General features: G+C 40.0%; 1 protein-coding gene across 3 annotated transcripts in view; it reads left to right on the forward strand.

Annotated features, from left to right (window-relative positions):
- The window catches only part of LOC134340999 (vacuolar protein sorting-associated protein 26B-like), a 64,147-nt gene that overhangs the window by 12,687 nt on the left and 27,810 nt on the right, over positions 1 to 23,650 (forward strand). For all 3 annotated transcript variants that reach the window (XM_063038677.1, XM_063038679.1, XM_063038678.1), the window contains exon 2: positions 5,787 to 5,943. In XM_063038677.1, coding sequence (XP_062894747.1) covers positions 5,787 to 5,943 — 157 coding nt within the window. The remainder of the gene's footprint in view (positions 1 to 5,786; positions 5,944 to 23,650) is intronic.

Raw genomic sequence — 23,650 nt, forward strand, 5'->3', positions numbered from 1 at the left:
CCCCCTCTGAGTATGGCTTCGATGCGGCGGCTATTTTGTTGGCAATAATATAGCTGACCTTGACAGCTCCATCATGAGTCTCCCGACTTTTGGTGAACACTGCTGTTTTTTCAGAGCTGCTTCAAGCTCGTTTACCTTTTGCGTTCTGAGTCGTCCTGCGTACTTGTCATATTTTTCTCTGTGTGACATCTCTTTCCAATTATCGTTGAATATCTGATCTTCGATGTCAACTTTTCTTGGAAAGCATTTTGAACCACAGTAACAAACAGTTTCACCTTGCTACAGGTGTTACTTACTTGAGTACCCTGTGCTTAGACTGTGTCTGACGATGTAAGTGGGGCCCTAGTGGTCTTCAGTGCAGGGTGGTAGGTGCTTATGTGAGAGTCTCCACTTGGCAGCGTATGGAGGAAGACGTTTTTGTCATAGCTTCATATTTCACAACTTAGTTTCCACTGCTAGATTCATGTTAAGTTTGAAGATTTATTATATTTGCTGAAGGATTTACGATTTAATTACAATGGCTGATAGTCGATCTGGAACTGAATTAAGAAGTGGCAAAACTCTTCCCGAAGCTCAACAAACAAATCAGAGGAAGTTTCTACTTCAGAAAGAATGCTGTCTTTAATAGAAGCTATTAATGTGAAGATCGGTACAGTGGATACCAAAATCGATAAATTGACGAACGCTAATGAAATGCTTGGAAAAATAATTCTCGCTGTTCAGGAAACTTTGAAGAATCTGGTAGATCGCTATCAGACGCTTAAGCAGAGCACTCATAGAATTGAAAGGAAACTGGAGTTAATGAATCAAACTATTAAAGAGCAGGATTTGAAGATGTCTTTTATGGAAAAGAAAATTAATGAGATTACTTCAGAATTATCAAGAATTAAGAAAACAATTGATCTGGAAAGCAGAAATCGCAGGATGAATTTATGCTTACTGGGTTTGCCTGAAAATACGGAAACCGGTGAGCCATTAGAAGTTTTTTTTCCAAACATGTTATATTCACTCTTTAGTGACATTCTCGAAGCCTGTCTGATATTGGGCAGAGCCCACTGAATTCGACATCCTAAGCCTTCAGCCAAAACGAAACCACGTCCTGTAATCCTGTGTTTGCATTATTTTACAACCAAAGAAGCTATTCGGAATGCAAGGAAAAAGGATAAGCTAATTTATAACGAAGTTAAGATTCGTATAGTTGAAGATTTTACACCAGAGATTTATGCTGAAAGAATTAAATATCAGGAAGTTATGGCGGAACTTTTTAAAATTAACTGTCGCCTGTCTCTACGTTATTTGACTCATCTGATGATTACTCTACCCAATGCTCGTATAAAACGGATTGACTCTCCAGAAGACGGTTGGAAATTTTTAAAAGAGTTTAAGTCCACTTCGTAAGCAATTTGAAAAGTTGATCCTTAGCTGGGAGTTGTTTGTAACACTGTCGATGAAAGTCCGCTCCACGTTTTATGAATGCCCAGACACGAACTTGGTTGACTCACTTAGATCTGTTGTTGTTTGCTTTAACAGTTAATGTAGTTTTGAATTTAACATATATTTACTTGTTTTTCTCTTTGATTTGTAAGTCTTTAATATTAGTTGTAGTATATTAGTTGCTTGGATTTATCCTTTTAAATACATGGCTACGTATTTTAAATGGATTTAAGATGGCCATCGTTAATTCGGTCTTAAACATTGTTAAACATAATATGAAAGTATTTGTAATCTGTTTACTATATGTATTCTTTGTTATGTCTTTTTGGTGGTGGTAACGTTTTACTTTGTAAGCAGGGGCTGCTATCTGGAGATGGGTTAAAGGTTATTAGAATAACATGCTGTCTGCCTATTGGATGGTTTCTGGGTTTCCAGTGGAGGAGGGTGGGTCTATTAGATTAGTTTTTTTTTGACTGGGCAGTCCTGAGGGGTTTTTCTTTGTCAATCATCTTGCTTTTCTTTCTGATCGAGTCATGCTTCGCCCTTTCTTCCTAGTTAGTTTGCGCTTGCACATTAGATTACTTTATAAAATTTTAAAATTAAACTTTAAATATGGATCTTAATAAAATTAATATAATTTCTTGTAATTTAAACGGTATGAACCAACCTATTAAGCGGCGAAAGATTTGTAAAAAATTAAAAACACTTCATGCAGTTATTTTGCGCAGGAGACTCGTATCCACAGGCAGGATGAAAATCACTTTTTTTAAATTTTGGAAGGGACCTTTATTTCATTCTTTATCAGTAAATAAAATAAGAGGGATATCTATTTTTATTAATTCTAAAATCCCCTTTGTTCATTTTAATACTGTTACTGATTTAACTGGAAGATATTTAATTGTCACTGGTCTGTTATGTGGTCAAAAGGTGGCTTCGGTGTGTGTATGTGCACCTAATATAGATGGCCCTGAATTTTTTAAGAAGCTATTTACTGTATTGCCAAATTTAAATGAATATAAGTTGATAATGGGCGGTGACTTTTACTGCTGTCTCAATCCGTCGATTGACAGATCGTCCACCAATCCGTCACTTCCTAATAAAGCTGCGACTTGTATTAATTCTTTTTTTTAGAATATGGGTTTGGTGGATATTTGGAAATTTAAATATCCTAAAGAGAAAAATTTTTCTTTTTTTTACATGTATACCATAAATATTCAAGAATTGATTATTTTTGTGTTGGACACAGGATTGGTGCCTTTTGTTGCTGAGTGTGCGTATGATGTGATTGCGTTGTCGGATCATGCACCTAGGAAACTAACTTGGAAGTTTTCTGATAATATTCAGATACCGCAGTGGAGATTTAGTGTTTCATTGTTACAAGATTCAACTTTTGTAAATTTTATTAAAGAGCAAATTTCTTTTTTTTTTGAATTAAGTACAACTGAAGGAATGTCAAATTTGGTTATTTGGGATGTGATGAAATCTTAGGGGACAGAATTTCATAGTACGTTTAAGAAGGAAAACTAAGGCGGAACTTTTACTGATTTCTAATAGGATTAAAGAAATAGATAAAGTTTATTCAGTAATGCCTAGTGAAGATCTCTTTATAGTCATAATCATAGTATAGTCATAGTCATACTTTATTGATCCCGGGGGGAATTTGGTTTTTGTTACAGTTGCACCATAAATAATTAATAGTAATAACACCATAAATAGTTAAATAGTAATATGTAAATTATGCCAGGAAATAAGTCCAGGACCAGCCTATTGGCTCAGACTGTCTGACCCTCCAAGGGAGGAGTTGTAAAGTTTGATGGCCACAGGCAGGAATGACTTCCTACGATGCTCTGTGTTGCATCTCGGTGGACTGAGTCTCCGGCTGAATGTACTCCTGTGTCCACCCAGTACATTATGTAGTGGATGGGAGACATTGTCCAAGATGGCATGTAACTTGGACAGCATCCTCTTTTCAGACACCACCGTCAGAGAGTCCAGTTCCATCCTCACAACATCACTGGTCTTACGAATGAGTTTGTTGATTCTGTTGGTGTCTGCTACCCTCAGCCTGCTGCCCCAGCACACAATAGCAAACATGAAAGCACTGGCCACCACAGACTCGTAGAACATGCTCAGCATCGTCCGGCAGATGTTGAAGGACCTCAGTCTCCTCAGGAAATAGAGACGGCTCTGACCCTTCTTGTAGACAGCCTCAGTGTTCTTCGACCAGTCCAGTTTATTGTCAATTCATATCCCCAGGTATTTGTAATCCTCCATGTCCACACTGACCCCCTGGATGGAAACAGGGGTCACCGGTACCTTAGCTGTCCTCAGGTCTACCACCAGCTCCTTAGTCTTAGGAAAGAGTAGAACTCCAAGCACAGCATGGTTTGCATTTGACTTTTCCCATTGAACAGCAACTTCTTAAATCCAAAAACCAATTTTATATACATGGAGACAAGTCAGGCAAATTATTAGCTCGTCAGTTAAAAGCAAATATGGCTAGAAGACAGATCCTGAAAATACGAAGACCTGATAGAACTGAAACAGTAGATCCTTATGAAATTAATAAGGTATTTATGGATTTCTGCTCTACTCTCTGATAGGTACATGGAGCTTAGAAAAATAGAGTGCTACGTGGTAGGGAAATTCTAGGCAGCTTCTAGAGTAGGTTACATCGGAGCATAAGAAATAGGAGCAGAAGGCCATTTGGCCTGTCGAGCCTGCACTGCCATTCAATAAGTTCATGGCTGATCTGCCATGGACTCAAATCTACCTTCCTGTCTTTTCCCCATAACCCTTAATTCCCCTACTATGCAAAAATCTATCCAACATTGCCTTAAATATAATTACTGAGGTAGCCTCCACTGCTTCAATGGGCAGAGAATTCCACAGATTCACCACTCTTTGGGGAAAGCAGTTCCTCCTCATCTCTGTCCTAAATTTACTCCCCCAAATCTTGAGGCTATGTCCCCTAGTTGTCTCACCTACCAGTGGAAACAACTTTACTGCGTCTATCTTTCCTATCCCTTTCATAGTTTTTATGTTTGTTTAAGATTTCCTCTCATCTTTCTGAATTCCAGGGACTACAGTCCCAGGTGACTGTTCAGCACCACGTGGGCCGAAGGGCCTGTAATGTGCTGTAGATTTTCTATGTTCTAACCGCTCAGAGACATCCTAGCACTGGGGAGGCAACACACTATCTGCGTTACTTTTGCTCCCACAGAATCTCCTGTCTTTCCCATATGTCCCCTATGACTATTGCTCCCCCTGACTTCACCCTACCCATCTGAGGCTCAGAGCCGACCACAGTGCTATTGGTCTGGCTGCTGTTGTCTTTCCCAGATAGTTTATCCCCCTCATCAGTATCCAAAGGGGTATACCTGTTGCTGAGGGGAATGGTCACAGAGGACCCTGCACTGTCGTCTTTTTTTCCTTTACCTCTTGGTGTTCACCCATCTACTCCCTGAATTCTGCACTCTGGGTGTAGCCACCTGCTCAAAAGTTTTATCTATCAATTGCTCTGCCTGTCGGATCATCCTTGGTTCATCCAACTTCAGCTCCTTAATGTGGTCGTTCAGGAACTGAAGTTGGCTGCACTTGCCGCAGATGTCGTCATCGGGGACCATGAGGTTCCATGAATTCCCACATCCTACAGGAGGAGCATTCCACTGCCATCCTGCCTGCACTGTACTATGGGCAACTAAGACCAAATCAGTAATAACAAAAAGAAATACCTACCTTTCTTGCCTTTTCTCGTCAAAGCCTCCCAAGTTCCCACTCTGACAATGGCCCTATCTCTCTTTTATGGCTTAAACAAATCAGAAAAACCATGCAATGAGAAAAAACATCTAGGGTGCCTAAGACTTTTGCACAGACTAAAAGCAGAAAATACTGAAGGTCTTGACAGATGAGACGTCAGTTGTGAGAAAGTCATTTCAGATTGATGGCTTGTCATCAGAAAGAAATTTGAAATCTATGACATAACTCTTGATGGAATTGGAAGCACTGGCACTGTACCATGAATTTCATTTTAATACTTAAGGTTTGTGAAGATTGGTAAAGCTGGTTGCTATCTGGGACACTACTGATGACAGATGTCAGAAATTTATAAAGAGAAAATAATTATAAGATGCTGAAAGATTACTGTGAAGACTACTTGCAGAGTGAACTAAATTGCAAAGCTGTACCTGAAGAGGTGATAGAAATGAAGAAAATTAAGAAAAGCATGGAACTAATTTCCTCTTTAGTGGATTTTCTAAATGTAGCATTGGTGCCTTCATGAAGGAAAGTGGAACAGTTGTGGAATGATTTGGATATTGTACAGTTTTAACACACATTCTTTCTCTTAATAGAGCTGTACTATGATCGAGGAAATCACCATGAGTTTGTATCTCTGGTTAAAGATCTGGCCCGACCTGGTGAGATGACACAATCCCAAACATTTGACTTTGAGTTTACACATGTAGAGAAGCCATATGAATCGTACACTGGTCAAAATGTGAAGTTGCGGTGAGTCTCACCTCTGTGTATGTAATTATTCTAATGAATGTGGTCTGGAACTTTTCTTTATGTAGAAAATTTTATGCATCATCCAGTTGATAAAGATGATGCCATGTATACACCCAAGGTCATCCATTTTAATGATCTGTTCAGAATAAAGTTCCAAATGAAATTTTCCTAATTTATCACAAACAAGAGAAAATCTGCAAATGCTGGAAATCCAAGCAACACACAAAATGCTGGAGGAACTCAGCAGCCCAGGCAGCATCTATGGAAAAGAGTAAACAGTGGTCATTTTGGGCCGAGACCATCAGGACAAAGGGTCTCGGCCTAAAACGTGGATTGTTTACTCTTTTCCACAGATGCTGCCTACCCTGCTGAGCTCCTCCAGCATTTTGCATGTTGTTCCCAAAATAATTTATTTTGTTTCCTGTGTCCTACAGGAATACATTTGGTCAGTTTCTTAGTTTTTAAAAAAAAAACTTTGCTTCTGCATTTGGGTAAATAGCCACCTTCTGTTATTTTGGAATTCTATTCTTTTTTTCTTTCAATATTTTTATTAATATTGTATAAATTGCATGAATGCAGATACAAAATTCATAAGGATACAAGTAAATAATACAAATTACATTACATTTAAATCACAGTAATATGATCACAGTATCCCATATTCCAAATCAATCATGTAGAAAAAAAGATTGAATCATGAAATGAAATAAAATAATTTCATTTTATTAAAAAAAATCTACTCCCACTACCAAAATGAGCTGGTTGGTTCAAAAAAAAAGAGAAGAAAAAAACCTTACTATATAATAATATAATAATAATGGCTCAGATCCATACTTTTTAATAACAGTTCAAAGATAATGAAAATAATTCAGAAAGGGTCCCCATAACATTAGAACATCATGTTTAGAATCAGAAATCGAACAACGAATCTTCTCTAGATTAAGGCATAACATAACATCAGATAGCCATTGGGCATGAGTGGGCGGGGTGGCCTCCTTCCACTTGAGCAAGATCGCCCTCCTGGCCGTAAGAGACATAAAGGCCAATACCCACAAATTAGATGGCTTCAGTTTTGTAGCACTATCCTCAACAATACCAAACATGGCAGTCAAGGGATTGGGCTTAAAAATAACATTGAAAAGTACAGAAAAAGTTTGAAATACATCTTTCCAGAATTTTTCAAGGCTCGGACATGTCCAAAACACATGAATTAGTGTGGCCACTCCATTAGTACATCTATCACAGTAAGGGGAAATATCTGCGTAGAAACGAGAGGGCTTGTCTTTAGACATATGAATTCTATGTACCACTTTGAATTGTAATAAGAATGATGAGCACATAATGATGAAGAATTAATCAATTTTAAAATAATCTTCCAGCTCTCTTCGGATATGAAAATCTGTAAATCCTTTTCCCAGTCTCCTTTAATTTTATCTAAAAAGGCCTTTTTCAGTCCCAACAGCACACAGTAAATGTAAGATATTGAACCGTTGTCAAAGGGTTTCAGGTTAAAAATTGTATCTATTATATTCTTATCTGGACTTGTAGGAAATGTATGTAATTGAGATCTTAAAAAATCTCTAATCTGTAAGTGTCGAAAAAAACAGTGGGTTTTGGAAAGGTTAAATTTCGTTGAAAGTTGCACAAAAGAAGAGAGATTTCCCTCCATCAAACAAATCCTGAAATCGTTTAATACCTAATCTATGCCATTCTTTAAAAGATGAGTCAATTATAGATGGTTTAAAAAAACAATTGGGAAAGATGGGACTCGAGAGTGAGAATCTCAATAAACCAAAATGTTTTCTAAACTGTACCCAAATCCTCAAAGTATGTTTGACCACCATGTTGTCAGTTAGTTTATTTAAAGATAAAGGAAGTGAGGATCCAAGTACAGAAATAATGGAAAATTTCATAACAAAGTTGACTTCCAAAGAGACCCATATAGGACAATTCTCATGGTTAATATAATATATCCAGAACGTAATATTTCGTATATTAACTGTCCAATAATATAACCTAAAATTGGGTAAGGCAAAGCCTTCATTCTGTTTGGTTTTTTGAAGGTGAGCTTTATTTATTCGAGGTTTTTTATTCTTCCATATATAGGAAGAAAGAATTGAATCCCAAGAGTCAAAAAAAGATTTAGGAATAAAAACAGGCACTGCTTGAAAAAGGTATATAAATTTAGGTAAGATATTTATTTTAATAGAATTAATTCAGCCAGTCAGTGATAAAGAGAGAGGCGACCAATAGAAAGTGTTTTTTAACATAATTCATTAAAGTTTAAAAATTTTCCTTAAATAAATCTATATAATTCTTAGTGTTACTCCAAAATATGTAAGCTGTTTCCTTAAAATTTTTAAAGGAAGGTTAATATCAGTTGGTATTAAATTGTTTAAAGGAAACAGTTCACTCTTATGTAAATTTAAATTGTATCCTGAGAACTGGCTAAAATTAGTCAGTAAACGGAACACAGATGGTAAAGAGGTTGTAACATTAGATATAAAAAGCAATAAGTCAGCAGCATAAAGTGACACTTTATGAATAGTACCTCTCCTTAAAATACCAGTAATCTCTTTAGACTCTTGAAAAGCAATTGCTAAGGGTTCCAATACCAAATCAAAAAGCAGAGGGCTCAAAAGACAACCTTGTCTAGTCCCACGTTGGAGTTTAAAGGGTTTAGAATTCTGAAGATTAGTAAGAACCCGAGTGGAGGGAAATAAATAAAGTAATTTAATCCAATGAATAAAATTAGGTCCAAAATTAAACTTTTCTAAGGATGTAAATAGATAATTCCATTCAACTCTGCCAAAGGCCTTCTCCGCATCCAAAGATATCACACATTCCAATATTTCCTTAAATGGAGGATGCATAACATTTAACAAACGCCATATATTAAAATGGAAATATCGATTTTTTTTTAATAAATCCTGTCTGATCATCCGAAACTATAGAAGATATATTTTCAAATCTGTGAGCCAACACTTTAGATAACATTTTAGTATCAAAATTGAGTAAAGAGATAGGTCTATACGAAGAACATTCAGTAGGATTCTGATTCCTTTTAAGAATAAGCGAAATGGAAGCTTCGTAAAAAGATTGCGGTAACCTTCCTACCTTAGAGGAATCTGTAAGGGTAGAACATAAATGTGGTATAAGCAAGGAGGAAAAAGGGGATTCTATTCTGAAATGCATTTCATCCCATCTTCATGTTTAGAACTAACCAGGCTAAAACATTTAATTATGAAGGTAACTTGCAAAAGTTACTTGGCTATTTTTCTCTCTAGATGGTATAATATTAAGCGGCATTCTAATTAAACAGTAAGGTTATTAAACTGCATTGGTCACTTGAGATATTTAAAGCTGGATTTAAAATGAATTAGTTTTGGTTATGAAAAACCATAAAATCAAAAAGCTTATCTTATTCACTAATGGCCTTCAAGGGAGGAAAATTGTGTCCTTACCTGGTTTCATATGGATGTGACATTAGACTAGCAGACTCATAGAGTCATGGAGAAGTACAGCACAGAAATAGGCCCTTCAATGTTAAAACAGTTTAAACTGCCTACTCCCATCAACCTGCACTGGAACCATCGCCCTCCATATCCCAACTATCCATGTACTTATCTAAGCTTCTCTTAAATATTGAAATCAAATTTGCATGCACCTCTCATGCTGGTGACTCATTCGACACTCAGTCCTCTGAATGAAGAAGTTTCCCCTCATGTTCTCCTTAAACTTCTCACCTTTCACCCTTAACACATGACCTCTGGTTGTAGTTCCACCCAACTTTTTTTTAAACACTGCTCGGGGAGAAGGGTCTGCACTGCGCAGGCGTGTGACGTAGTGCGCCAAGGTTTAAAAAGAGAAAATTTCAACTGTTCTTGTTTCAGTCGAAGCAAGCAACTGAAGAAGGGAGTGAAGAAATCGGGTAGAAAAAGTTTTTTTTAAACACTGCTTGGGGAGAAGAGTCTGCACTGCACAGGCGCGTGACATAGCGCGCCAAGGTTTAAAAGCAGACTATCATATACAGCGGCCATTGTCGGAGTGGACTGAGTCAGAGTGGGACAGCTTTGGCTCAACAGGCTTCGGCGAGAACAGGCAGAGGCCAGGGTAGGTTCCGGTAAGTTTTTTGTTCAGATTGTCTAGCGTAGAGAGAGTGCCAGGCAGGATGTTGGAATGCTTCTCTTGCAGGATGTGGGAAGTCAGAGAGACCTCCGGTGTCCCTGACAACGATACCTGCAAGAAGTGCACCCAGCTGCAGCTCCTGTCAAACCGCGTTAGGGAACTGGAGCAGGAGCTGGATGACCTGCGGATCATTCGGGAGAATGAGGAGATTATAGATGGTAGCTACAGGGAGGTAGTTACGCCAAAGGAGCAGAGGACAGGAAATTGGGTCACTGTCAGGCGAGGGAAGAGGAAAGGGCAGGCAGAGCAAGGTTCCCCTGTGGCCATTCCCCTCAACAACAAGTATACCGCATTGGATACTGTTGGGGGGGGTGACTTACCTGGGACAAGCTGCAGTAGCCGGATCTCTGGCACTGAGTCTGGCTCTGCAGTGCAGGAGGGAGGGTGGAAAAAGAGGAGAGCGGTAGTGATAGGGGACTCGATAGTTAGAGGTACAGATAGGAGGTTCTGTGGTCGTGACAGAGAATCCAGGATGGTTTGTTGCCTCCTGGGTGCCAGGGTCAAGGATGTCTCTGATCGATTGCATGACATTCTGAAGTGGGAGGGTGACCAGCCAGATGTCGTGGTGCACATAGGTACCAATGACTTAGCAAGAAAGAGTGAGGAGGTCCTGGAGAGTGAGTATAGAGAGCTTGGTAGGAAGTTGAAAAGCAGGACCTCAAGGGTGGTAATCTCAGGATTGCTACCTGTGCTACGTGCCAGTGAGGGTAGGAATAGGATGCTCTGGAGGATGAACAAGTGGCCGAGGAACTGGTGTAGGGGGCAGGGTTTCAAATTTCAGGATCATTGGGACCTCTTCTGGGGCAGGTGGGACCTGTACAAGAGAGACGGGTTACACTTGAACCATAGGGGGACCAATATCCTTTCAGGGAGGCTTGTTAGTGCTATTGGGGAGGCTTTAAACTAGATTTGCAGGGGGATGGGAACCAGAGTGCCAGAGCTGACAGTGTGGCTGGGGTGAAAATAGATTATGTTAAAAGTTCAAGCAAATCCACTAATAGAAAGGTTGTGAGTGGTGGTAAAAATCTTCTGAGGTGTATATCTTTCAATGCTAGGAGTATTGTGGGGAAGGCGGATGAGTTGAGGGCGTGGATTGACACGTGGAATTATGATGTTATAGCAATTAGTGAAACTTGGCTACAGGAGAGGCAGGACTGGCAGCTTAATATTCCAGGGTTCCGATGTTTCAGATGGGTTGATCGAGGCAGAGGAATGAAAGGTGGGGGAGTAGCATTGCTTGTTAGGGAAAATATTACAGCAGTGCTCAGGCAGGACAGATTAGGGGGCTTATCTGAGTCCTTATGGGTGGAGCTGAGAAACAGGAAAGGTATGGCCACATTAGTGGGATTGTATTACAGACCACCCAGTAGTCAACGAGACTTGGAAGAGCAAATCTGCAGAGAGATAGCAAGCAACTGCAAGAAACATAAAGTTGTGGTGGTAGGGGATTTTCATTTTCCATACATTGATTGGGACTGTCATACTGTTAGGGGTCTAGATGGTTTAGAGTTTGTAAAATGTGTTCAGGAAAGTTTTCTAAATCAATATATAGAGGGACCAACTAGAGGGGATGCAATATTGGATCTCCTGTTAGGAAACGAGTTAGGACAAGTGACGGAAGTCTGTGTAGGGGAGCACAAACCAGAGGACATGAGTTAAGGGTGGGGGGGGGGGAGTTTAAAGGGAACATTAGCGGGGGGGGGGCTTCTTCACACAGAGAGTGGTGGGAGTATGGAATGAGCTGCCAGGCGAGGTGGTAAATGCGGGTTCTTTTTTTAACATTTAAGAATAAATTGGACAGATACATGGATGGGAGGTGTATGGAGGGATATGGTCCGTGTGCAGGTCAGTGGGACTAGGCAGAAAATGGTTCGGCACAGCCAAGAAGGGCCAAAAGGCCTGTTTCTGTGCTGTAGTTTCTATGGTTTCTAACCTCCCTGGAAAAAGCCTGCTTGCATTTACCCTAACTATACCCCTCATAATTTTGTATACCGCTGTCAAATCTCCTCTCAATCTTCTGTGTTCTACAGAACACAGTCCTAACCTATTCAATCTTTCCTTGCAGCTCAGGTCGTCCCGTCCTGGCAAAATCCTTATATTTTCTCTGTACTCTTTCAACCTTATTTACATTTTTCCTGCTGGTAGGTGACCAAATCTGCACACAATGCTCCAAATTAGTCCTCACCAATGTCTTGTACAACTTCAACATAACATCCCAACTCCTGTACTCAGTACATTGATTTATGAAGACCAATGTGCCAAAAGCTTTTGTTACGACCCTATCTACCTGTGACACCACTTTCAATGAATTATGGACCAGTATTCCCAGATCGATTTGTTCTACCACAATCCTCAGTGCCCTACCAAAGTGCAAAACCTCACCCTTGTCTGTATTAAGTTCCAACTGTTATTTTTCAGTCTATTTTTTCAGCTGGACTAGATCCCTCTGCAAGCCATGATAGCCTTTCTCACTGTCCACTGCACACCCAATCTTGGTGCCATCCACAATTGCTGATCCAGTTATCCAGATTATCTCCCAGATTTTTGATATGGATGACCAACAACAAAGGACCCAGCATCAATCGCTGCGGTACTACACTAGTCACAGGCCTCCAGTCAGAGGGGCAATCATCTACTACCTCTCTGGCTTCTTCCACTAAGGCAATGTCTTATCCAATTTACTACCTCATCTTGAATGCCAAATGATTGAACTTTCTTGACCAACCTCTCATGCGGGACCTTGTCAAATGCCTTTACTTAAGTCCATGTAGACAACATCCACTGCCTGGGCTTTATCAGTTTTCCTGGTAACTTCCTTGAAAAACTATAAGATTGGTTAGACATGACCTACCAGGCACGAAGCCATGCTGACTATCCCTAATCAGTCCACGTTAATCCAAATACTTAAATATCCAGTCCCTTCGAATAACTTCCATAACTTTCCCATAACTGATATCTTGTTAGTATAGTAAGCAACTAAACCAAAACCAAGGCAGAAAGTTCGTTCCCTACTGTGCAGAAGTGATCTGTGCTTTGTGTTTCATTGAAGTGAACTCTATACCTCAAGCATCTCCAAAGCAGTGAAAATACACAAATGTCTCCACCAAATTCCTTTCCTGTCAACCCCAATGATCACCATTTCATCCAAACCTGTATCCCTTGCCCAAAACCTTAAATCTGTTCTCTCGCCCATGAACTATCAGATATTCCTTCAATAATTTTGAATTGAGAGTAACCATTGTTCCTTCTCCAATTTGTAGTTGGTCCATTGTCACTGGGTTCAAAAGTTCAAAGTGAAGTTGTTTTCTAAGTACGTACATGTCACCATACAACCCTGAGATTTGTTTTCTGGCGGGCATACACAGTGAATCCAAGAAACAATAGAATCGATGAAAGACTGCACATAACAGGACGGACAAATGTGCAGAAGTCAACAAGCCATGCAAGTACAAAAGAGATAAGTGATAAATAAGCAATAGGTACTGAGCACATGAGATGAAGGAACCTTGAAAGTGAGTCCATAGTGATTGATTGTGGGAAGAATTCAGTGTTGGGGTGAGTGAAGTTATCCCCTCTGGTTCAAGAGCCTGATGGTTGAAGAGTAATTGTTTCCGAACCTGGTAGTGTTGGTCCTGAGGCTCTTGTACCACCTTCCTGATCACATTAGTGAGAAGAGAGCATGACCTGGGGAGTAGGGGTCCCTGATGATGGATGCTGCTTTGCTGGGACAATGCTCTGTGTAGATGTACTCAATGGTGCGTAGGACTTTACCCATGACAGATCGATGATCTCGTTGCACTATTACAGATTGCCAGGTTTGATGTTGTGGCCATCACTAAATCGTGGTTGAAGGATGGTTGTAGTTGGGAGCTGAATGTCCAAGGTTACACGTTTTATCGGAGGGATAGGAAGGTAGGCAGAGGGGTGGTGTGGCTCTACTGGTAAAGAATGGCATCAAATCAGTAGAAAGATATGACATAGGATCAGAAGATGTTGAATCCTTGTGGGTTGAATTAAGAAACTGCAAGGGGAAAAGGACCCTGTTGGCAGTTATATACAGACCTCCCAACAGTATCTGGGATATGGACCACAGTTTACAACAGGAAATAGAAAAGGTGTGTCAAAAGGGCAATGTTATGATAGTCACAGGTCGATTGGGCAAAATCAGGTTGGTAATGGATCTCAAGAGAGTGAGCTTGTAGAATGCCTAAGGGATGGCATTTTAGAGCAATTTGTCGGTGAGCCTACTAGGCGATCAGCTATACTGGATTGGGTGTTATGAAACGAACTGGAGGAGATTAGGGAGCTTAAGGTGAAAGAACCGTTCGGAATCAGTGATCACAATATGATTGATTTCAACTTGAAATTGGATAGGGAGAAAGTAAAGTCTGATGCAGCAGTGTTTCAGTGGAGAAAGGGAAATTACAGTGGTATGAGAGAGGAGTTGGCCAAAGTAAATTGGAAGGAGCTGCTGGCAGGGATGTCAGCAGAGCAGCAATGGCATGAGTCTCTGGGAAAAATGAGGAAGGTGCAGGACATGTGTATTCCAAAAATGAAAAAATACTCAAATTGCAAAATAGTACAACTGTGGCTGACATGGGAAGTCAAGGCTAATGTAAAAACAAAAGAGAGGGCATACAACAAAGCCAAAATTAGTGGGAAGATGGAGGATTGGGAAGTTTTTAAAAAACCTACAGAGAGCAACTAAAAGAATCATTCGAAGGGAAAAGATGAAATATGAAAGCAAGCTAGCAAATAATATCAAAGTGGATAGTAAAAGCTTTTTCAAATATGTTAAAAATATTTAAATAGATGAGAGAGAATATCGGACCGCTGCAAAATGAGGCTGGAGAAGAAATAATGGGGGACAAGGAGATGGCAGATGAACTAAATGAGTATTTTGACTTCAATTAGGAGAATGGGCAAGAAAGTGGCAAATGAAATAGTGTGTTGGAAAATGCATGGTCATGCATTTTGGTAGTAGAAATAAATGTGTGGACTATTTTCTAAATGGGGAGAAAATCCAAAAATCTGAGATGCAAAGGGACTTGGGAGTCCTTGTGCAGAACACCCAAAAGTTTAACTTGCAAGTTGAATCAGTGGTGAGGAAGGCAAATGCAATGTTAGCATTCATTTCAAGAGGTCTAGAATACAAGAGCAGGGATGTGATGCTGAGGCTTTATAAGGCACTGGTGAGGCCTCACCTTGAGTATTCTGAACAGTTTTGGGCTCCTCACCTTCGGAGATGTGTGCTGGCATTGGAGAAGGTCCAGAGGAGGTTCACAAGGATGATTCCTGGAATGAAAGAGTTATCATGTGAGGAACACTTGATGGCTCTGGGTCTGTACTTGCGGAAATTTAGAAGGATGAGGGAGCATCTCATTGAAACCTTTCGAATGTTGAAAGGCTGAGACAGACGAGATGTGGAAAGGATGTTTTCGATGGTGTGAGAGTCTAGGACAAGAGGACACAGCCTCAGGATAGAGAGGTATCCATTCAAAACAGAAAAGCGGAAAAATTTCTTAAGCCAGAGGGTGGTGAATTTGTGGAATTTGATGCTACATGCAGCTGTGGAGGCCTGGTCGCTGGGTGTATTTAAATCAGAGATTTATAGGTTCTTGATTGGACATGGCTTCAAAGGTTACGGGGAGAAGGCCAGGAACTGGGGTTGAGGAGAGAAAAAAAGGATCAGCCGTGATTGAATGGCAGAGCAGACTCGATGGGCCAAATAGCCTAATTCTGCTCCCATGTCTTATGGTCTTATAGATGGACTGGGCTGTATCTACTACTTTTTGGAGGATTTTACATTCAAGAGTATTGGTGTTTCCATACAGTTCATGCTTGTAAATCACTTCTCATTCTCTCCAGAGATCTTTTGAAAAGTGAGTTTTTTTAGTGATGTCTTCAATGTATATGCCTTCATCAAATCTATGCATTTTTTTTAAATGATCTGGTCATCATTAAAGATTGGGATCAAACTTTAACTCATTGGTTGTCCTAAAAAGCAAAGGAATGGAAGATCATTCCATTAATATTAATTTGTACATCAGTGGTATCATTCCTACTGTAAACTATTAACAGGAACTTTTTAAAACCCCTTTCTGATTTATTTTGGCTGAATTAAAGCTGAAGGACTTGCTGGACCTGTCAATGAGTTGGTATGAGAGTACTATTACAGGTTTCCCCCGCTATCCGAGGGTAGAGCGTTCCTATGAAACGGTTCGTAAGCCAGAATGTCGTAAAGTGAATAAGCAATTACCATTTATTAATTGGGGAAAATTTTTTGAGCGTTCCCAGACCCAAAAAATAACCTACAACATCATGCCAAATAACACACAAAACCTAAAATAACAGTAACACATAGTAAAAGCAGGAATGATAGGATAAATACACAGCCTATATAAAGTAGAAATACTTTTTTGCAGCACCGTCTAGCGCAGCGAAAATCTCGCGGAAGTGCTCTCGGCAGAAACACTCTCTCCAGTAACCTTTAAGCTATGAAGCTGCCAAATCATACTAAATAACAAATAAAAATACACAGCCGATATAAAGTAGAAATAATGTATGTACAGTGTAGTTTCACTTACCAGAATCGGGAAGATTCCAATAAATTGCAGTTTCGTCACAGTTAAATATTTGCTTATACGAATAAGCATCTGACGCAATCGGCAATCGCCTCTGATCTGGGCCGACATTTACGTGCTGGGTGGCACCTAATTAATTAGCTTGTTTATTTCGCCTTTTTTCTCAAAGATGTGCTGGGTGTGTTCCGACTACCACTGCTTAAACTATGAAGCTGCCCTCGCCTCAGAAACCGATCAAACCACCCATGACTAACTTTAAATTCCACTTTCGCAACACTTTCATCACCATCGTCCAGGGCTTTCTGTTTCAGCTTATTAAAAAGACTGACTGATTTCTCCTTAAGTATAAGAAAACTTAACAGAACACTACGCTTTGTATACCCATCAATCCACTCAAGCAATAGACTTTCCATTTTATCCATTATTGGACACCGACTAAGAGAGACCACTTTGCTACGAGCAGAACCAACAGTAACATCAGCAGCTTTCAGGATTCTTTCTCTCTGCGTATAAATAGTGTGAATGGTGGACGCAGGCAAGTTCAACGCGTGGACAATGTCCTTCCTTCGTTCACCACGATTGAAATGCTTAATTATGTCTAGTGTTACGTTAGGTGTAACACCCTTATGAGCTCTTAATTAGGCTTTTCCGATACCTGAGAACTCATCTTGCTAACGGATGCAAAAAATAAATCGAGATAAAGCACGTGTTTAAGCAATGGCGGCTAGAATGCAGTTCCGGAGGAGGAGCTTGGCTGTTCGGGCACGTGCTGCCTTTTTTCGTAACAGTGAAAACTCCTTCTGTTAGCGAAAACAGGTAACTAATGTAGATCTTTCGTAACAGCGAGGTGTCGTAAAGCGAATGTTCGAAAATCGGAGGCCACCTGTATAGTCACATTCATCCATCCATCTCTTCATTTGAGTTACTCATTATGCTCAGAAGTTCTTGTCCTCAGTGATAGACCAGTAACTGCCATCACTAAACCTTGATCAGAAATGGTGTGGATTTATTTGAAAATTCAGAGAGCATTTGTAATTTATCAATTTAACATTTGATTTACAAATTTAAATCTTATTAAAATGCTTTACTAAAATTGATATTTAAAGAAAGCTGAAGTGGGAAAGCAGTTTGTACTTGTACCTGGTTTCCTGCATTAATAACTCAAAATGTAGACTGATCTTCATCCAAGTCACAATAATAGACAAGTACAATCTGCCTTAATTAATAGCATATAAAAATTGGCAAATGAAATCCAATGTTGGAAAGTGTATGGTTATGCACTTTGGCAGAAGAAATAAACGGGCGGACTATTATTTAAATGGGGAAAGAATTCAAAGTTCTGAGATGCAACGGGACTTGGGAGTCCTCATGCAGGATACCCTTAAGGTTAACCTTCAGGTTGAGATGGTGGTGAAGAAGGCGAATGCAATGTTGGCATTAATTTCTAGAGGAATAGAGTATAGGAGCAGGGATGTGATGTTGAGGCTCTATAAGGCACTGGTTAGACCGCACTTGGAGTACTGTGGGCAGTTTTGGTCTCCTTATTTAAGAAAGGATGTGCTGACATTGGAGAGGGTTCAGAGAAGATTCACTAGAATGATTCTGGGAATGAGAGGGTTAACATATGAGGAACGTTTGACCACTCTTGGACTGTATTCCTTGGAATTTAGAAGAATGGGGAGGAACCTCGTAGAAACATTTCAAATGTTGAAAGGCATGGACAGAGTGGATGTGGCAAAGTTGTTTCCCATGGTGGGGGAGTCTAGTACGAGAGGGTATGACTTAAGGATGGAAGGGCTCCCATTCAGAACAGAGATATGAAGAAATTTTTTTAACCGGGGGTGGTGAATCTGTAGAATTTGTTGCCAAGAGTGGCAGTGGAGGCCAAGTCATTGGGTGTATTTAAGGCAGAGATTGATATGTATCTGAGTAGCCAGGGCATCAAAGGTTATGGTGAGAAGGTGGGGGAGTGGGACTAAATGGGAGAATGGATCAGCTCATGATAATATGGTGGAGCAGACTCGATGGGCCGAATGGCCGACTTCTGCTCCTTTGTCTTATGGTCTAATTGTGCATTTTGTGTCTTTATTGAACTCATTGTTTAGTCCAGGCTGGAAAAAGTATGTGAACCCTTGTATTTAAAAACTGGTAGAAACACTTTTTGCAACAATGTAAACTCCCACCAAACATTTCTTGTAGCTGCAAATCAGACTTGCACAATGGCGAAAAGGAGTCTTCCATACAAAACTGTTTCAGTTCATCAATATTTTTGGATACTTTGCATGAACAGCCCTCTGTAGGTCATACCACACCATCTGAATTGAGTTAAGGTCTGGACTCCGACTTGGCCATTCCAAAACATGAAATTTCTTTTTTTAACCATTCTGTTACTGATTTACTCTTTGTGTTTTGGATCATTGTCTTGTTGCATCATCCAGCTTCTATTAAGCTTCAGATGACAGACTGCTACCCTGACACACTCCTGTAAAATGTCATGATACAATTTTGAATTCATTGTTCCCTCAACGATTGCAAGCTGTCCAGGCCCTAAGGCATCAAAGCAACCCCAGACTATTTCACCGTGCTTCACACTTGGGATGAGGTTTTGGTGTTGGTGTGCAGTGCCATTTTTCCTCCAAACATAGCGGTGTACATTTATGCCAAAAAGTTCAACATTTGTCTCATCCGTCCGCAGAACGATGGCCCAGAAGCATTGTGGAACATCCAGGTGGTCTTTTGCAAACTTGAGACATGCAGCAATTTCTTTTTTGGGAGAGCAGTGGTTTCCCCTGTGGTGTCCTTCCATGAACACCATTCTTGTTCAGTGTTTTTCTTATAATGGATAGATGAACAGGAACCTTGGCAAGTTCTAGAGATTTCTGCAGGTCTTTTGCTGTTATCCTTTGGTTCTCTGTCACCTCCTTCAGCATTGCACATTGTGCTTCTGATGTGACCTTTGCAGGACGTCCACTCCTCTTACTGTGGACTGATGAAGACTCAGGTCTTTAGAAATGCTTTTGTAGCCTTTTCCAGCTTCATGCATCTGTACAATTCTTCTGAGATCTTTTGAAAGTTGTTTTGATTGAGGCATAGTGCACATGAACAGATCTTTCTTGAAGAGCAGGCTCTGTCAGTAACCTGACATTGTCTTTTTTTAATATATAGGGCAGGGCACCTCTACAACCTACCTCTCCAATCTCATCTCATTGGTTGGAACACCTGACTCCAAATAGCTTTTGTAGAAGGCACTACCCCAGACATTCACATACTTTTTAGAACCTTGACTGTGATTGTTTAAATGGTATACTTGGTATCGATGAGAAGTAGAATTGTGTGTTACTAGTTCAGGCAGATTGTGTTGGTCTTTTATTGTGACTTAGATGAAGATCAGACCACATTTTGAGTAAAGTGGAAAACCAGGGAATTTCAAAGGGCTCACAAACTTGTTCTTGCAACTGTAAATATGCTGTCATTTATCATTGTTAGAAGTCTATTTTAAAACAAATTCTTGAATGTGATAAATCTTTTAATTCTTTGGTATGTAGTTTACCCTGTGATTTAATTGAATTTTTCCAAGATGTTCCATTTTCCTCCGATATTTCAAAGGTGTGCTGTTTATTAGCTTAATTGGCCCCTGGAAATTATCCCTTGCGTGATGAATAGGATGTGAACAAATTAGGGGGTTGCCAATGCACATGGGAGCATAGTTTGAGAGGTGGGGTTGGTGGATTTCCCTCTGATTCTGTAAGACTGTCCTCTGAGGGGAAAATAACAGAATGTGCCATCAAAACAGTTGACTCGTCACCTGTGGACCAAGAAACAGTTAATATTTCATGTTGAAGTATAATTATGAAGACAGGGAAAGTAAAAACCAGGGTAGTTTCTAATTGGTGAAAGATGGATAGATCAAAAGGAACATGCTTGATTGGGTGAGGCCAGAATTGCTGAGGTGATGAGTTGATGAAGTTATCTAAATGTGTTAATGAACACACAATACTGGAGGAACTCAGCAGGCCAGGTAGCATCTAGGAAAAGAATACAGTCGATGTTTCAGGCCGAAACCCTTAGCCTTGGCTTTTTTTACTCCAGTCCTGCTGAAAGTTTTGGCCCAAAACTTTGACTGTACTCTTTTCCTAGATGCTGCCTGGTTTGCTGAGTTCCTCTCGCATTATGTGTGTTGCTTGGATTTCCAGCGTCTGCAGATTTTCTCGATGTGTTAATGAATCTTGGTTTCACACTCTCCTACTCACCTATCACTTTCGAACTTTTTTCCTTTTCCTTCCCCTCCCCCTCCCCCCATCTTTTTATTCTGGTGTCTTCCCCCTTTTCCAGGTCTGGAGAAGAGTCTCAGCCCAACTCATTGACTGTTTATTGATTTCCATAGATGCTGTTAATGTTGTGAGTTTCTCCAGCATTTAGTGTGCGTTGTTCTGGATTTCTAGCATCTGCAGAACTTTTTGTGTTTATGATTCACATGAGAGGTTCTGTCCTCCTTTCTGCATCCTCTGAAATTTAAATTTCTTTTTCAGCCTGAAATGTTAACTATTTCTCTGTCCACAAATATCACCTGCTGTGTTGAGGGTTTCTAGTATTTTCTGGTTAAATTTGTTTTCCAGCATGTTTAGTTCTTGATTTTTTTTTTAACCTGTGTTGAGACTTCAACCCCAGGCCTTTGGTTATCCAATTCGAGGAAACTGCACTCTCATCAGCTACTACTAATCTAGCTCAGAATGTGTTGATGAGATGATATCCCTTGACTGTAAACTCCAGGTTTATGCCAAACCTCTCAGTAATTCTTCAGGTTATCACCTGATCCCATGCAGCTGAGGCTTTTGTAACTTGTATTACACACAGCATGCCAAAAAAACCTATTCAATTTGGCATTACAATGGATTTCAGTCAAATGGCACACATGGGCGAGTAGATCTTGACCCAATTAAACAGCAGGTCCAATTAGCTGAAGCTTCATGGAAATAGCTAAAAAAGTATAAAAGAGACCAACTGCAATTTAACTGAGTAACAAACTGTGTATTTAAGTGAAATACAGAATAAATTGGAATACTACCAATACTACTGTAGAACTTAAAACACTACTAGTTTCTAATAATTATCGACGGAGGAATTCATCCAGTGGAACACTGCAGTGTTCTTTTGATTGCAAATAATTAAAATCAGCACAGAAATTTGGTGCAGATAATGGATTGCCCTCATTGGCTTCCTGCATCTTGGCCAGTCAAAATATAAAAAACAATTATCAAAAATCGCTACTTTTGAATTGGCGGCCTTTGACCCAAATAGATACCATAACTCAAGCACATGCAATTGATGCTATTTTAAAGACTGTTCAGCAACAGTCTCCTGTCCCAATTAAGCAGCATAGTGTCCTAAATAAATAAAGGGAATCCCAAACAAGACAAAACCTGCAGGTGCTGGAAATCTGAGCAACACACACAAAATGCTGGAGGAACTCAACGGGCTAGTCGGCATCTATGGAAAAGAGTACAGTCGACGTTTTGGGCCGAAAACCTTTGGCAGAACTGGAGGAAAAAAAGTTGAGTAGATTTAAAAGGTGGGGGGAGGAGAGAGAAAAACACCAGATGATGGGTGAAACCTGGAGGGGGAGGGATGAAGTAAAGAGCTGGGAAATTGATTAAAGAGGCAGAAGGCCATGGAAGAAAGAAAAAGAAAGGAGGAGCACCAGAGGGAGGTGATGGGCAGGCAAGGAGATGAGGGGATGGGAAATGGTGAAAGGGGGGGGGGCATTGCCAGAAGTTTGAGAAATCCTGTTCATGCCATCAGGTTGGAGGCTACCCAAATGGAATACAAGGTGTTGTTCCTCCATCCCAAGTGTGGTCTCAGCACCACAGTGGAGGAGACCATGGATGGACATATTGATTTTGTTCTTTTAAAGTTGTCCCAAATCAGCAAGTGGCTTCCCCAGTTAACTGGAATCCAGTGTATTTGCTTTATATTCCCCTGCAATAAAAGCTTTAAAAATTGTCTTCCTGGTGGTTTTATTGTACTTGGGTGCTTACTTTCTCTCCTGAGCCAGCATATTTGGATTCATCTGCTCACAAATGTTTACTCTTATTTCACCATGTAAAAATAAGTTCTATTATTTTTATTGAAGTGTGTAACCTTTTCTACAATTTATTCCATCTGCCACTATCTTGCCAATTGTTTAATTTGTTCATAAACTTTATTCCCCAGAGCGTAGGGAAATGAAAGGAGATTTGATAGAAAATTGAGGGGTATAGATGGGGTAAATTCAAGCTTTTCAATTGAGAGGTCATGGGTTAATGGTGAAGGAGGAACTATTTCACTTGGTGAATGTGGAACAAGCTGCCAGCAAAGTGGTGAAGCAACATACATCAAAGTTGCTGGTGAACGCAGCAGGCCAAGCAGCATCTATAGGAAGAGGTGCAGTCGACGTTTCGGCCTGAAACGTCGACTGCACCTCTTCCTATAGATGCTGCTTGGCCTGCTGCGTTCACCAGCAACTTTGATGTATGTTGCTTGAATTTCCAGCATCTGCAGAATTCCTGTTGTTAGCAAAGTGGTGAATGTGGGTTCAACTTCAGAATCAGAATAAGGTTTAATATCACTGGCATATGTCGTGAAATTTGTTAACTTTATAGCAGCAGTATAATGAAATGCATTGTAAGTATAGAGAGATTAAAAAAACTAAATTACATTAAGTATTTGTTTATTCAATAGATTAAGTTAAAGTAGTGCAATAAAACAGAAATAAAAAAGTAGTGAGGTAGCGTTCATGGCTTCAATGTCCATTTAGAAATTGAATGGTAGAGGGCAATTTCAACATTTAAGAGGAATTGTAAGTACATGGATGACAGGGGTATTGGGGGGAGGGTATGGTGCAGGTATAGGTTGATGAGACTAGTTAGAATAATAGTTTGGTATGGACTAGGTATGCT

This window comes from Mobula hypostoma, chromosome X2 (genome assembly GCF_963921235.1).
Source record: "Mobula hypostoma chromosome X2, sMobHyp1.1, whole genome shotgun sequence".
NCBI classification, from domain to species: Eukaryota; Metazoa; Chordata; class Chondrichthyes; order Myliobatiformes; family Myliobatidae; genus Mobula; species Mobula hypostoma.